The 16,553-nt window shown below is 34.4% G+C and overlaps 1 protein-coding gene and 1 long non-coding RNA gene across 3 annotated transcripts; both read right to left on the bottom strand.

Moving 5' to 3' along the window:
* Positions 1-4,036: 4,036 nt before the first annotated feature.
* Positions 4,037-5,679, bottom strand: LOC108213614 (zinc finger CCCH domain-containing protein 14). The gene is made up of 2 exons (XM_017385422.2): positions 4,738-5,679; positions 4,037-4,551 (listed from the first exon to the last, which is right to left on the bottom strand). Exons 1-2 carry the CDS (start codon positions 5,563-5,565, stop codon positions 4,234-4,236), a joined length of 1,146 nt encoding a protein of 381 aa, XP_017240911.1. The 5' UTR covers positions 5,566-5,679; the 3' UTR covers positions 4,037-4,233.
* An 8,086-nt stretch (positions 5,680-13,765) lies between these two features.
* Positions 13,766-15,953, bottom strand: LOC108213520 (uncharacterized). Of its 2 annotated transcripts, none has more exons than XR_001805297.2 (3): positions 15,728-15,953; positions 14,607-14,869; positions 13,766-14,025 (listed from the first exon to the last, which is right to left on the bottom strand). It is a non-coding gene; the product is annotated as an uncharacterized LOC108213520 (long non-coding RNA). The 2 variants fall into 2 exon arrangements; XR_010289752.1 differs by having other exon boundaries at positions 15,736-15,953.
* Between the last annotated feature and the right edge of the window lie 600 nt (positions 15,954-16,553).

Here is a 16,553-nt window from a genome sequence, read left to right as displayed (position 1 = left end):
CTACAAAGACTTGGCATGTCTTTCCACATGCTTCCATGCTTTAATCATTAGTACAAAGACATGGAATGTCTTTCTTGCTTTTGATGACATCAAAAGCAATCTTCCTTGTCATTATAATCGATGGCATGCTTTCTTGGAAGGTGACAAGTTGACATGTGTTAGTTTGCTTTGTCTTTCCTTTCTTTACTTTGTCATGACTAGCTTAAAGTAGTCATACTTTGCTTTATTATGTCTTACCTTGTCTTGTTTTGTCATGGCAAAGCTAGTATATTGTCATACCTTGCTTAGCTTTGTCATGTCTTGCTTTAGTTGTCAAACCTTTAGGTTGTCTTGTTAGTTCAAATGGTTTTGCCTATAAATATGGCCACCATTCTTCATTTGAAAGTGTTCATTCACTTTGACAAACACAAGCACTTGTAAAAGCTTTCAAGTTTTGCTAAAACTTGCTATTGTTACATCCACAGTTTTACTGTGCTTTGTTACCGGTTGTTTTAATCACTAATCTAGAATATACCATGTCGAATTTATTCTACGAACATTAGTGGACATTAAAACTGAACCAATTTAATTATATAACGACTTCAAACATTGTTATATTAATTAATTAAAATCTGATTAAAAAATTATATTCCAATCAGATTTATTCCGCGATTATTTTGTGGCGATTGTATTCAACCCCCCCTTCTACAATCGCTTCCGGACCTAACATTAAATCCTCCATCTCGAAAGACACTTCTAATATATAGTGTGGGCTATATATTGCATAGTGATCCCTTACTTCACATTGCATGGTAAAAATATCAATTCGTTGATTTGCTGAGGCACGACTCTGCCATCTTGGTGTTTACTAAGGTTTGTTTTCTTGGCAGCATCAGAAACACAAAAATAATGTTCTTTAACAGAATACTATGAAAAATTCATGCTTATGACTCGACCTTTTAATTTTGTGATAGAAGCTCCAGATGATCCAGGAAATCATTAAGCATCATGATCAAACAATTGCATATTCTGATCGTAGTTTTCATTTTCTCCCATTAAAAAAGGTACACGCCAAACTATTTCACGTAAAATTATCCAATCCCATTGAGCTGGATGTGAAATGCACAACACACTTGTTGAACTCAATAGTGAAGAGTTGTGGTCTGCAAATTTGAAAAAGGTTGCTATAGTGGGCGGAGCTAACTGTGCAATATAAGCAAACCTGATTCGAAACTCCATTTGAGTGCCCTTGCTTTTTATTGGACGAGGTCTTCATAAAACTTCAGGTAAAATAGATCTTCAGAAAAAACTTCATGCATAGGAAACGACCTAACTTTATAGGTAACTGTAACAACAACACTAAAAATCTTTGTTACTGCTTTCCTATATATATTCTTGCTCAAACCCTCGAATTAAATATGTGATCATCAAAGATGGTGGGGGTTTGTTGTTGTTGTTGGTGGTGGTGGTGGTGGTGGTGCTGCTGTTGTTGCTGTTGTTGTTCCATCATTCCCTATTAGTCCATGTCAAAACATATTACTTAGAACCATTGTGCTTTAGGTCAGATAGTCCACAATATCTGGTTGCAATACAAAATCCATCAACAACTTAAACAAGGCCATATTTGGACTGAAGTGAACCACTTTTTTTAAAAGTAAAAAGAAAAAACTAAATGTCTAAATGAAACACACATTTCCCACTTATAGCCTTCCTATACTCCGATTCTTAAAACTTATTTACCTGAGTCATTGCACACTATCCACGCCCTTTCATATTATCTCATATTTTTTACATTCTCTAATTCTTGCTTAAAATATTTTTTATTATGTACTCCAATATCTTATATTCAAAATTTAATTCATACATATAGTTTCCCCCCTCTTTCCCTTTAATAAATTTAAAACACAAGAGTATTACCAAAATAAGGAGTTAATACAAACAAATTTTAACAATAATCTCATTTCACACATACAAGCCTTAATCCCATTTTACACATACAACTTACAACCCTCGTAATCACAGATATATATATGTTGGGGCTTGTATATTACATCACATTAAACGATCACAAATCAGTAATGAAAATTGAAACAAATACACATCATTTCACACACAAATTAACACATTTCGTGCTTAAAAGTACACATTGAACATATTGTTAACCTCGATAAATTAAACACCAGTTAGATATAGATTCGTGCATAAATATAAATGTGCGCAAATCATTAAATAGAAATTAAGATGTAGAGAAATGATATTCCCGACTTTTTCTTTTTTGTTAGGGCTCTTGTGAATGAAGACAGTGCGGGAGTATTTAAGAAGCGAATAGGATTTTATTACATGAAATGGAAGGAGATGATTCTGGCAGGAGTGGTAATTTTAAGTTTCCTGTTCACGGAGGTTGTTATCCGCTGCTCGCTAGCGCAAATTACGCTTCCCCATGTGCGGTCATAGACGTTGGATAATGGTTTAGATGTACTGATGGGTCTATTTCTTCGTACATGCTTATCTTCTCGCGCAAGATAGATAGATAGATTGATCATAGTTACATTTAATTGTGGATTTTATGCACTATCTTTTATTCTTTTTAATTAATAACACCATATATCTATATTATATTATTAAAACCGAAATATTGAAAGTTGACTCGGTCGGTCGATACTTGGGCCAACCTACAAGCCTATCATTGTAATCAATTATTCTTTTTAACTAATAATAATTATTTTTTTAATATTTTCTAACTAAAAAAACTCAATCTTCTAAAATAACTTCAATCAACATTATAATTACCTTTATAATAAAAACACATTATCTTTTTTAGATTTTTGAATCTGGTTCTGCTACGGAACCACTCTGGACAAATATGGTTCCCCAATAGAACCAGTTCAAATATTATGATTAATTTTCGATGATTTTATTGGAGTAAGATGATGAAACTTTATTTTTTGATATACTAATTAAATTTTTATGAATAATATGATTAATACATGTATTTTATGTGTATAGAAAGGTCTTCTCTATACAACTCTATATAAGGTGGTTCCCCATAGGGTGTAACCACACACACACACACACACATATATATACATTTAATATTAAGTTTTATAAAATATTATTTTAACAAGCTTAAATATTATATATATATATATTTAACCTATACTATGATTCTAGATTATGAAAAATTGAATCATAAGAGCAATTCTCACGTTAGGCCTGTCAATGGATCACGTTCCGATGGGATCAATCTAAATCCAGTTTATTTTACCAAATTCGGATTTAGATCGGTTTTATAAGCTAATCCATATCCAAATTCACTAGAATCACGGATCAACACTAAAATATAAGTATGATAATGGTGAAGATGAAAAGGTTTCAACACTAACAAATTATATTATAGAAAACATATATGATAATAATATTTAATTTGTCGTCTTAGAACAAAACTTATTTTATTTTATAAAATTATTAAAATTAAGTTAAGTAACTTGAACATATATATGCACACACATAGGAGATAACATCATAATAAATAATCTATCTATATAATATAAATATTTGTAATTATATTTGATATATTTTTATATAATTATATATATTTGTAAATGTATTTGATATATTTTCAACCCGCAACCGGACCACGAAACGAAAAAACGGCATTTTGCGGTGTGGTGCGGAGCGAGCGGTTTGATGAACACCCCCAATGAAAATCGCGAGGGTGAGCGCCACAGGTTTAGTGATCTTGGAGAGAGATGTTTTGGTAACCGAAGATTTTGAGAAGAGATGTATGGGATAGTAATGTATACGGGTTAACGGTTACAAGATATACGGCCCTGCAAATCCGTATATGATTCTTCTAATTAATATAAAGTAATTAGTTTATTCATTTAAATCTCAGCCCCTCAACGAGTGTTATGATCCAATGATAAATTATGTAGTCTACTAAAAAAAATTAGTACTACACATAACCACATGTTATAATTAATTTTAAACATCACCACCTTTAAAAAACTAAATCATAGCAAAAGCAAACATATTAACCGTTATATATAACTCCTGATCACTCACAAATAAAATCTCATTAAATGATGATCAATTTACAGGTCATGCACAAAATACAAAACATAATATAAAAATCTCAAGCCAATAATATTTTAGTCACCTTGTGCTTATTCTATTTTATAATTATTTTACCCTCTATGCAAATTAAAAAAATAAGTATATGAAATGAAATTTTATTCACAAGAAATATATATATTAATTGAATGAAGCGTGGGCTTGAAGTATGTCCTGGTGAGCAGTAGATGGGTGACGGAAGTGGCAGCGATGTCCATAAGGGCACTTGTTTCCAGCGATGAACATGCGGCATATCTCTGTTTTGTAACGGGGATGCCTAATAACGGGACGGAGCTCAGCTATTCCGTGCGCAAATCGGCAATTGTTACCGTACGGGCATTCACCACTCTCTTCCCATTTGTTACACAGCTCAGTCTTTTGCATTCCCTGGTTGTACACCTCAATGTCCATTTCGAATCCTTCTAGTTCTCGCTTTACACCGTTCAAATACGCCCGTCTCTGAAATTTGTTAAAAATGATCAATGTCGTGATTACATAAATAGACGTGCTATGATAAATAACCGGTATATCTAAAATTTTAAGGCGTTACGAGAAGATGTAATTAATTAGTGTGATGTATCGATTGTATGTAATAATAATGAATGAATTTTATTTGTAATGCGTGGATCACTAATTTGGACTCACCTGTTGGTTTAGAGATGGAGCAGTTGTGATTCCTTGTTGATACGTGTTGCTATTCGGATTTGCTCTACTCATGTTTCCTGTTATATCGCCACGTTGATCATTCGTCTTGAGATGATTGGCTGATCGAACTGATATGTTCTTGGGATGTACTGCTGCAGATCTGCGGTGGTTTCGTTTATCGAGATTGTTCTGTTGAATTACACTTGTCGGACTGACGCTGGATTTAGTAATTGCTCGAGTATCACCAACGGAATTATGGCTATTGTAGTTGTTGTTGAGGAAGGGCCTGGATGAAGAGACACGGCCATGGGCTTGGGAGAGGAGATTTATGCGGCTAACCAAATCTGCATTCGCTAGACGGAGGTTTTCATTTTCTTGGCGAAGAGCGTTGAGTTGTTTGATTGATTTGTAAAGAGTAGAGAGGTACGTTGTGTAGGAGTAGTCATGGAGATGGTTGTTTTCGAGGATAAAATTGGCCTGGTTGAGGCGGTTTTGAGCCGCAATGGCGTTGGAGAAATGATCAAAGGACAAGTCGTCAGAGGAAGGAGAGTTCGAGAGAGAATTGGTGTTCGTGGATAGGAGGAAATCATTGATGCACGGATTGAACGTGGAGAAGTACTCGTCGTCAGAAGGGAGAAACTGGTTGTAGGAGGAACAGGTAGTAGGAGAATTATAAAACGGATCAATACTATTAGTAACATCATTAATAATGTTAATGCTGTGAAGTCGACGCGGCGATGAGTTACTACTCGAGGAGGAAACAATGTTGGCCGCTGTCGTGCCACTGTTGCTGTTGTTGCTGCTGCTGTTGTTGTTCTCGTTCGACATTTTCAATCTGCAAGACTCTGTACGAGAGCTGAGATATAAGAAACCGTTACAGGGAATGCGAAAGTTATATAGCCATGCAGATAGATCTGTAACAGAATGGCAAGTCCCACATGTCAGCATCCATAAAAATGTACAAAACACATAAGCTGACATGCATCCCTTTTCTTACAGTTAATCATGTGGAGATGTCAATCGGCTCGTGCATGCATGGGACTGAGCTTTCGAAAGTAGGAGGAATGGCTGGTAGTGTTAGTTAGTGGTGTTTAATTGAAGCTAGATTGGGTTAATTCTAAGGTTGTAATGATGATGAGTTTAGTTTCATGGTTGTTGGATTAAGTAAAGGGACTTGCTGCCGTTAATTTTAATTTTGTTAGTCCCGGACACACCAGCATCAAATAATCAAAATAATAGGGAAATAGTTGCTTGCATTTTACTACTTTAACCAACTCTTCTTCTTCTTTTTCAACCACCACTTTTCTCAACCATATACTAGCTTGCGTTTTCTTCTTTTTAACGTTTTGGTCTTGCTTGCTCAGGTTGGTGTTGGCATAAGTTTTTTCCAGCTTTGCAATTATAAATTTGTGGTATATATGGACAAAAAAGACCTAAAAAAGATGATACTTAGTTTTCAAACTATTATTTCCTCTTTTTGGCCTGGTGACAGAGATGTACATGTCTGCACCGGCATCAGAACATCGAATTTTAGACATATAAGTTGGTTAGAGATATTTGAGAATCATCGACCATAAGTTATATTTATTAATATAACGGATGGATGAATAGGTCGTGAGTGTTAGATAATATATGATCATGCTAAATCCTCTTAGTCTGGGAGAATTGGTATTAGAATTCAGAAGCTCTCGAAACTCGAGTTCGATTTCATCCCACTATTCTCATATATGATTATGGATACACTACACCAATTCTGACCAATTACGACGGATATCTTACGACGGAAAAGGTGGAGCGCAAAATTTACGACTGAACACAAACATTCGTCGTATTTTTCTCGTCAATACTTACGACGTACCAACCTTCTGTCGTACGTTTCGCTAGAATTCAGGCGCGCCCTAATAAAGAATAATAAATCTCTTCCCGCGAAAAAAAACCGTCGTAATTTAACCGTCGTAAATTAACATATCTACCTAAATAAAGCCAAAAAATAAATGAAAATAAAGTATTTTCTTTTCCGTCGTAAATACGCCGTCGTAAGTTCATATAATTATATAATTATATTTGTTTTAAAAAAGGAAAATAAATGAAAATTATAAGTTTTAATTGTTCGTCGTAATTTAACCGTCGTAAGTTAACATATCCACCCAATTAAATTAAAAAATGAAAATAAAGTGATTTTTTTCCGTCGTAAATACGCCCTCGTAAGTTCATATAATTATATAATTATATATGTTTTAAAAAAGGAAAATAAATGAAAATTATAAGTTTTAATTGTTCGTCGTAATTTAACCGTTGTAAGTTAACATATCCACCCAATTAAATAAAAAAATAAATGAAAATAAAGTGAATTTTTTCCGTCGTAAATACGCCGTCATAAGTTCATATAATTATATAATTATATCTGTTTTAAAAAAGGAAAATAAATGAAAATTATAAGTTTTAATTGTTCGTCGTAATTTAACCGTCGTAAGTTAACATATCCACCCAATTAAATGAAAAAATGAAAATAAAATGATTTTTTTCCGTCGTAAATAAGCCGTCGTAAGTTCATATAATTATATAATTATATCTGTTTTAAAAAAGGAAAATAAATAAGAATTATAAGTTTTAATTTTTTGTCGTAATTTAACCGTCGTAAGTTAACATATCTACCTAATTAAAGAAATAAAATAAATTAAAATAAAGTGATTTTTCTTTTCCGTCGTAAATAAGCCGTCGTAAGTTCATATAATTACATAATTATATCTGTTTTAAAAAAGAAAAATAAATAAGAATCATAAGTTTAATTTTTCGTCGTAATTTAACCGTCGTAAGTTAATATATCTACCTAATTAAAGAAAAAAAATAAATGAAGTTAACATATCTACCTAATTAAAGACAAAAAATAAAATGAATTTTTTCCGTCGTAACTTACCATATATCCCTTAGCAGCTGCTGCCTCTTTCTCCCCAACATCATTTCTATATGCTCCTAACCAAAACCAAAAAATATGCTCCTGATCGAATAAGATATAACAAATTACACTCAACACTTGCATCAATCGTTCTTGTAAGTATTTATTTTCTATCTTTCCATTTAAATTGTAGAAATTTTGATCTTCAATATTTTATTTAGATTAATATAATTTTTCAATATTTGTATGTGGGCTTCTGTGCATATTTAAAATTGAAATTTTGTTATCTATTATTTATAGATGTCTCCGGATCGTAGTTGGATCACTAAGCGAATAAAACCCGGTGGATATGGTTTTACGGATGAATATAATGATGGGGTTAAATATTTTTTGGCATTTGCGTGAAGCAATTCTAGTAAGCCGAATGATCCGAATCTTTTGATTAATTGTCCTTGCAATACATGTCCGAATGCATTATACCAACTCATTCCCGATGTCGAGTTCCACTTATTTGCTACCGGTTTTCTTGAGAGTTATACTATATGGTGCTTTCATGGAGAAGCTAGTGCGTTAAGAAATGAACAAATGGATGATCGCAAAGATGTGTTTAATGAGTATGAAATGTTTATGGATGCTGTTGGTGGGGGGGGCATTTGGAGCGGAAAATAGTAGCCACGAGGACCCGAATGAGCAAGCATCAACCTTTTTAGATAACGTGAATAAAGTTGGTGAGCCAATATACCCGGGCAATCTCAAATATTCGCAATTGAAGTTTGTTACGAAATTACTATATTGGAAGAATCGCAACAAATGTAGTGATAAAGCTTTTGATGAGTTGCTCCTTTTGCTTGGAGGTGTTCCCGGAAAAACATAAGCTTCCTCTCAACTATTATGCTGTTAAGAAGATGGTTAAACGGTTGAGTTTGGGATATGAAAAAATACATGCATGCAAGAATGATTGTATGTTGTTCTATGGCGGTAATAAAGATCTAAGAAATTGCAAGTATTGTAAATTGAGTCGATATAAAGCTACAACAAATGCTGGGAATAATACTGTTCCAAGAAAGATTTTGAGACATTTCAAAATCACTGACCGTTTGCAGCGTTTGTACATGTCTACCCGCACGGCTGCACATATGAAGTATCACAAGAACGGAATTGTGACTGAAGGGGTTCTCACTCATCCTGCAGATGGAGAAGAATGGAAAGAGTTCGATAAGAATTATCCTGATTTTTCAGCGGAGATTCGTAATGTCAGACTTGGCCTTGCAACCGATGGATTTCCCCCATACATCAATGCTACCTCTACTGTTTACTCAGTATGGCCTGTTGTGATACTTGTGTCCAACCTTCCACACACTATGGTCACAAAGGATCCATATATGTTCATGTCACTGCTGGTACCCGGGCCGAATGATCCAGGAAAGAATTTGAATGTTTATCTCAGGCCTCTAATTGATGAGTTGATCACTTTATGGAATGTTGGTGTGGAGACATTTGATGCTTCTGCGAAGACTAATTTTATGATGCGAGCAGCGCTATTATGGACTATAAGTGACTTTCCTGGGTTGGGAATGGTTAGTGGATGGTCAACTCACGGGAAAATGGCTTGTCATGTGTGTATGGGTGGAGTTAAAGCTAAAAAACTGCCACACAGTAGGAAGTCAAGTTTTTATGGGTTGCATAAGGGTTTTTTTAGATAAAATCGGATGAAAGGTTGTGATATTCGCAGGGTAGTCAAGACGGTGGAAGGGAGTGTACTACTGGCGCCACTGATGGTAATGGTGGCACTCTTGGGGGGGAAGGGCAGTCAAACCGGTGGAGGGGAGTGTAGTACTGCTAGTGAGGGTAATGCTACAGGCACTAGGGGTGGTGTTAGGTAGGGTGCTAGCACAACCACTAGGAAACGTCGTAAGCGCGCAGTTGTAGATGAGGAGAATTCTGCATGTGCTGAATGGGATGATGAAGGGAGACAAACTACGCCAATCAAGGTGGAGGCTGATCCTCGAAGTCACTCCGGGGGGATTTGGTACATACCCCGTGACCCCAAATGTGGTTCGTATTGCTAGTAACTTGTAAGTATTCCTTTATTGCTTAAATCTGTTTAAATCTATTTATGTGATGGTATAATGAATTACATGCTTTTGTGTTGCTTTAATACTGGTATAAAGATGTTGAGTTTGTTTTAAGAAACTACTATCCTGCAGATAGATACAAATGACTACTTAGGCATACACTATGCCCATATGGCGCGCACACACACACACAGATATATATATATATATATTTATAGACCACTGGGAAATAAAACTTTTTATAAGTGTTGGTCCTTTGGTTTTCTTCTAAATGTTCCCCTGTATATAGAGTTTTCTGTATCATATGTTTATGTGTACATAAACAAACATTTCTTGGTTTAAAATAGAAAATGAAGTTAAGTCTGGCTCTACAGCCTATGCAAACAACGTTCTAATTAGTTAGTGCTGATTAGTTGCAAGTTAAGAACTAAATTCATGGTCTTTGTATCTTGACTTATTTATGTATAAGTTAGTTTTGTCTACTAGCTAGCGATCAGGCTATCAGCTATCCTCCTCTCTCTCAACTTGGCAGGATAGTGAATCTGATCAGAATACCTAAAGTAGAAAGTATGATTTATTGTCAATAGTTTGCATAGGCCTCTCAATAATGATAACCAAACATAATGTACACCCAACTGAAGCATATACAACCTTAGTATATATTCATCTATACATTAATTAGTAGTATATATCTGTCTAGTATCACCTATAATGTTTGACAATATTTCAGGATTGACTATTCAAAGGCGTTGCGGAATTTACTGGCAATTATGCGTGTGTACTGACCAGATGGTTGTGTAGGTGTAAAAGACATTGATAGAAAAAATCCAAATTTTTGGAGTCAGTGTATATCTTAATTTTTTAGTAAGTATATTAACTTAATTCTTTATATTTTCATGTTATTCTCGAGTGACATATTTAACTTTATTATTGTAGCGCTACAATACATGGGATCCGAGATTTGCCAATAAGGAGGAGGAAAGAGATTCCATACGTAACCACATGCGCGACAACATGCGTCGTACCCTGGCTGATGATAAAAGGAGGGCTGATAAACCAATAAAGGAAAATGGTGGGACTTACAAGGACAACAAGTCCAAGTACGTGAAACCTGGTGTGTGGTCCAGGCTATGTGAGTACAGGGTATCCGCAGGATTTAAAAAGAAATCTGAAGCTAGCAAGGCTGCCCGGGCTACAGTCAAAATGCCTCACACTTCTGGCGCGCGTTCATTTGATCGTCGTCGTCGGGTATGCTAAGTAATGTATAGAATTAATTAAATATATAGAATTAGTTAATATATAGAATTAGTGTCATTAATTTCGTTCCGTGTAGTTACAGGACATGATTCGTTAAACTTCCTTGTTTGACAAACATGATTATATGGACAAACATGGTGGCAAGCTGGATTATTGTCTATAAGGACTGCCATACCTTGAAAGACTACGAGAAGAAGGGCAACTGGATTACCGAGGAAGCCAAAAAAAATCATTGTAAGTATCTGATTTTATTCTTCATTGTAGCACTGCTAGTTTCAGTATGATGTTTTCAGAAGCATACTTTTAGTTAGCTGATTTTATATGGCACTATTTGTGTGTGTATTTATGTATGTATTTAGTTAATTGAGATTACTCATTTTGATTTACAACACAAGACTCCCCACCACATTAGACAATGTCCAGAACTGTCTGCCACTTCTAGCCCGTCAATTTTTTATCTGGATATTGGGTATTCAGTCACCCTTATTTTCTCCCATTTGATTGTTTTTATGTAACTAATGATGGAGTGAATCATAATTTTACTGCAAGAGCTTATATTAGTATATGTACATTACTAATTACTATATGTCCTCTCTTTCTGCATATATAAAATATGAATGTCTACTTCAGGATTTATTAGCCTATCCCACATAAGATGTGTTTATTGATAAGTAATACTATGGATGCATGTGGCATGTTAGTGTTTAGATTGGAATGTAATGTATCCTGATTGTTTAATGATTGATATATCCAAGTTGGTCAGAGGTTAGATTATAACTAATCTGCCTTGCTATATAGATTATCAGTTACTTTCACGTTGAGGTCTACCAACCTCGATTTATTTGGTAGGTTGCGGTGATACACCTCATCAGTTCATTTTCATTTCTTAGTTTGATATGAAATCTGGTAAATTTGCTTGATATTAGAAAACTTGTAATGGTTTAGAAAAGTCCTTAAAAGTTTCAAGCACGGACAGAGTGACATGCCTCCAGCACTCACATTAAAATCTCATGTTAACTCTATTAGGTATAAACTATATAATTTACTTTGCCTGGCATACTGGTAAATGGCTAACATAGATTGAAACTTATATAATTGCTACAGGTCTTAGACTAACTGATCCGTCACAATGCATGGTATCATATGTACATAAAACTGGATGAGTTGTTTTAGTTCATATCTAGTATTTCTTAAAACTGGATGAGTTTTTTATACTCGTTTTGTTTAATAACTATGTGAAATTGTTATAGCCAAAAAATCATTGTAAGTATATGATTTTAATCAGATTTTGGTAACCTTTTCTTCTACATAATACTCCCATTTGTATGTAGAAAAATCTATTTTTTAGGAGCGGTATGTTGCTATATGTTCAGAGAAAGGGATAGATCCTAAGGAAACTAACATCCAGACTTGGCTAGAGGCGGCAGGTGGTGCTCGCAAGAACACAATTCTTGGACATCCGCGTATTCGGCCTGCTGATGTTCCAGGTACAGACGTACAGTTTTGTTATATAGTTGAATTGTTTCGCATATAAAATCGAATTGTTTGGTACAGATGTTTCTAATTAATGAAACATACTGGTATACATATAGGTCTAGAATTGGATTCATCGCGGCCTCGAAAAGGTGAGGGCTCTGGTAGATCTTCCATGGCTAGCATACAAGATGATATGTTTTTGCGAGTTGTGGATGAGACCCTTAACCAGGCCCGAGCATATCCGGAGGAATACACACTCACACCCGAGGAAGTCCAGATTTTAGCAAGGAATGTTATTGGAGAATATTCTGATCTGCCTCAAGACCATCCCACGATGAGAGAGATAAGAAATTCTCTTATTCGGGTGGAAATAGAGGTACTGAACAATCTATACAAGACACACGGACCAGGAAAAGCAAAGGTAAATAATTAATTATTACTCATAAGTTGATACGTTACAAAAATTCTGATGTTAGTACTGCTTATAATCAACTGATGACAAATAGAGAACATATAGAGCTCTAATAATTACTGCACACTTTAAGTGAAAGATAATTGATAATGTTAATAACCAACTTTAGAATGTTCCACGAGATAGTGGCATTTACCTAAGAATGAATACAATTAATTCTCAAATCTAGATAATAACATGTAATAATGAACTAGTACTTCAATTTTTATTCATTAATATCCCCTATCGGAAAAACCAATGACAGAGATCCATGTTTCACTAACAGGGCTCTATATCACTACGCCATAAGTGCTCATATGCAACGCTCAATAGTGTTGCCTTATACCCCAAATGGTGTTGCCTTAGGCACGAAATCGAGATATGCAACACTTCCTGAGCGTTGCATATGCGAGCCTTGCCTTTGACCTATAAGGCAACGCTTATGGCTATATAATGCAACACCGAATATGTATTGCATTATACCTATAATGCAACACCACAGTTTCATAAAGGCAACATTTATTGGTGTTGCCCCTAAAGATGGACACAACAGAGATAGGTACCACGTCATCTGCCACGTCAGCTGGGTCCATCCTGACACGTCATTGATGAGTCACTTGCCATGTCATTGATGAGTGTCTCTTTCCACGTCATGGGTGGGTCCCACATGGTCCAAATATTTAGTGGGTCCCACATATCTTTTGCAACATCATATATTTTAATATGCAACACTATGTTGTTTATATTTGTAACACTGATAAATTAAATATGAAACACTAAATAAATATAAATTGCAACACTGGAAAAAGTAAAATGCAACAATTTTTATAAAAATTTTGCAATATCAGTCTTGTACATTCTTAAATACCTTCCTAAACAAGCCATCAAACTACAAAGCAACTCTATCATAATTTTAAACCGGAACATCAAAAATCAATTGTAAAGTATACATGTCAGTGTTGGGTGCTAAGTCATTCATTGCTACTTCATCATTCGGACCATACATTGTCTTCTGTCTTCTGTGCTAGGCTGATCGGCTCTTTTCTGCCATTGCGAGGAATAGGTTCTCTCAGCCTTTTATCTGAATAACACCATTTGCGATGTTTGGCCAAAGAGCAACCAAATGTTGTTATCTGCAGCACAGAAGTTGAAAGAAAAAAAATGATATAAAGAAATGAACAATATTCTTCCTATAAGAGAAAGGCTGATATACAATGGACCACCTCAAATCAAATAAATCATATATGCAACAACCAATACTTCATATAAAAAGAAAGTGTTGATGAAAAACAGGAAATTGTAACTAAAGAAATTGATACACACAGGATGAAACACATAGATCTATATATAAAATGTATAGATCTCTACATACAATGTATAGAGCTAAAAGCTCCTTTGCCAATCTGCCCTAGTACTTCATACTGCTCGATATCTCAGTCAACTTGTCACATTTACACATAGAAGATAAAATGTACGAGTCCGATTACACATTCCAATAATCAATAATGATTCAAAGTAAAAACCAAACTTGCTTTCTGCCTTGCAAAGTTTTGCCAGGATACAGAAAATAAAAAAGAGTTAAAATGCACAATAAAGTTATTACCTAAATCCAATAGATATGATCTACTAAAGCAGTCTTAGGCCTATCAAGCTATTAATGTTATTAAAAACTGCCAACTATACAATATATTTAACTGTGTAAGTAGGCACTTACAACAAAGTCACCAGCGTTAATGAAGTTGAGGACTCCGTTATCTCCTGTCGTGTGCAAAAGAGCCATAAATTGGCTAGCTGTCACAACTAAAAACTCAAGAAGAATTATTATCCTGAACCTGTGGCTTATTTTGGATAAATAGTAGGTTAAACGCATGTGCTCCTCAATATATACTGAAACATCCAAATCCTTCTCAAATAGCTTCCCATAATTCTCAAAATGTATTACTTGCAGGTTTCCAACAAAACAAAACAGACCTGTGCCTGATAGAAACAGCAGAGTGGAGTAAGTCCAACACAGCAGTGAAGCTATTAAACAGCCAACAGATTGCCACCATGGTATTAATTCAAAATCATAAAAGTCTACAACTCAAAATACTCTTCTAACTTCTGGCTACAAAGTACATTTCTTAATCAGGTTTGGACTAGTTCTTTACAACTAAGAAGGCAACACGTATAATGCGTTACATGATCCCAGCAGTGCTCATAAGTCATAACATTTCAGATCACTAGAACCCTACATGATCAACCAGCAGGATAATACTAACTTATAACAAGTAGTTAAGTAAAAGTATTAGACTAAACAAGATGTACTTACTACATACTAGAGTCAACTTAAAGGGAGATGCAGAAATGCATAAAACCTTCACCAACAATGCTCAATTTCAAGGTCTGGAATTATTTTAATTTTCTGTCAATGTTTAATTATTTTTATTTTCTTAACACAAGCCAATATTCAGTCACCACTAAAAAATTAAACTACAGTATTATAATTTAAGAAGGTGATCATTGGTCCAAATATGATATATAAGTTACTAAACAAGGCCTATTTTTCTATGCATATACGGATAGAAACAGGAGAAGGTATATAGCAGGGGAGACATCAAAATATAGAAAAGGAAGCAAATAGAACAGTCATGCACCCATATGTATAAGAGTGCCAGTACAACTCAATTTTATGCACCCAGCCCCCAGGTCGCCTTTATGTATTTCATGAACCCCCAATTTCAAAGCCCTAAACGTGTGTAAGAACAAAAGCTTAATTAACAGAGCAAATGCGTATATCAAAACAAAACCCCAATCAATTGTAACAATAACAAATATGCACTCCTATATATTTACCAATTAACCTGAGTGAAAGAGTAAAAGCCCCGATCTGAAGCCCTAATCACCTGCAAAATTAAAACAAAATCGGTAAAAGCCTACTAATTGGAGCCAAAGACATGTGTATTCAAATACCAAATCTTAAATTTATCCTTCACTTCGTCCTTCAGGTTTGTTCTCGAGAGAGTAAATCGAGAAAGAGTTGAGAGTAGAGAGAGAGAGGCAGAGAGCTGAGTCCTTCAAATAATGTGTTTTCATTTGAGGGGGAAATAATGCCGCCCACCATTTCACTGGACAACTTTTCGCTTGGAGGGAGTTTTACCGCCTCGACGATTCCACTCTAAAGAACTGGTTTTCAAAATTTTTGAATTACTTAATTAAATTATAATTTGTTAAAACTAAAATTTTAAATAATATATATGTGAAATATTTACTTATATATATTATAATAATAACTTAAATATTATAGTATAATTAATATTAAATTTTTAAGGGAAAAAAGTATTAGAACAAAGATATCAATATACATTACTTAATGATATATTTAATTTTTATAATTAGACTACCTTCTTGGACCGCTTTGACTATTATAAACTCACAGCTTCTAAATATGGAAATTTTTGAAAAAAAATTCTTATTACTAAATTTGGTAGATATTAACATCCGTACGGTTGGATCGTCAAGAATGAATTTTAAAAAAATAGAATTTGTATTCGGGACAACACTGCTTAATTGACTACCTTCTAGGACCGCTTTGACTATTATAAACTCACATTTTTTAAATATGAAAATTTTTGAAAAAAATTTCTTATTGCTAAATTTGATAGATATTAACATCCGTACG

The sequence above is a fragment of the Daucus carota genome, chromosome 3 (assembly GCF_001625215.2).
Source record: "Daucus carota subsp. sativus chromosome 3, DH1 v3.0, whole genome shotgun sequence".
NCBI classification, from domain to species: Eukaryota; Viridiplantae; Streptophyta; class Magnoliopsida; order Apiales; family Apiaceae; genus Daucus; species Daucus carota.
Note: the sequence above shows the minus strand (reverse complement) of the source record. Positions and strands in the feature narration are given on the sequence as shown.

Bases quoted from the DNA above. Each gene is read 5' to 3' on its own strand.
- LOC108213614 (XM_017385422.2), bottom strand. From the start codon at position 5,565: ATGTCGAACGAGAACAACAACAGCAGCAGCAACAACAGCAACAGTGGC. The intron at 4,552-4,737 runs GTGAGTCCAAAT...AACAAATTTCAG, and splicing joins CTCCATCTCTAAACCAACAG to AGACGGGCGTATTTGAACGG.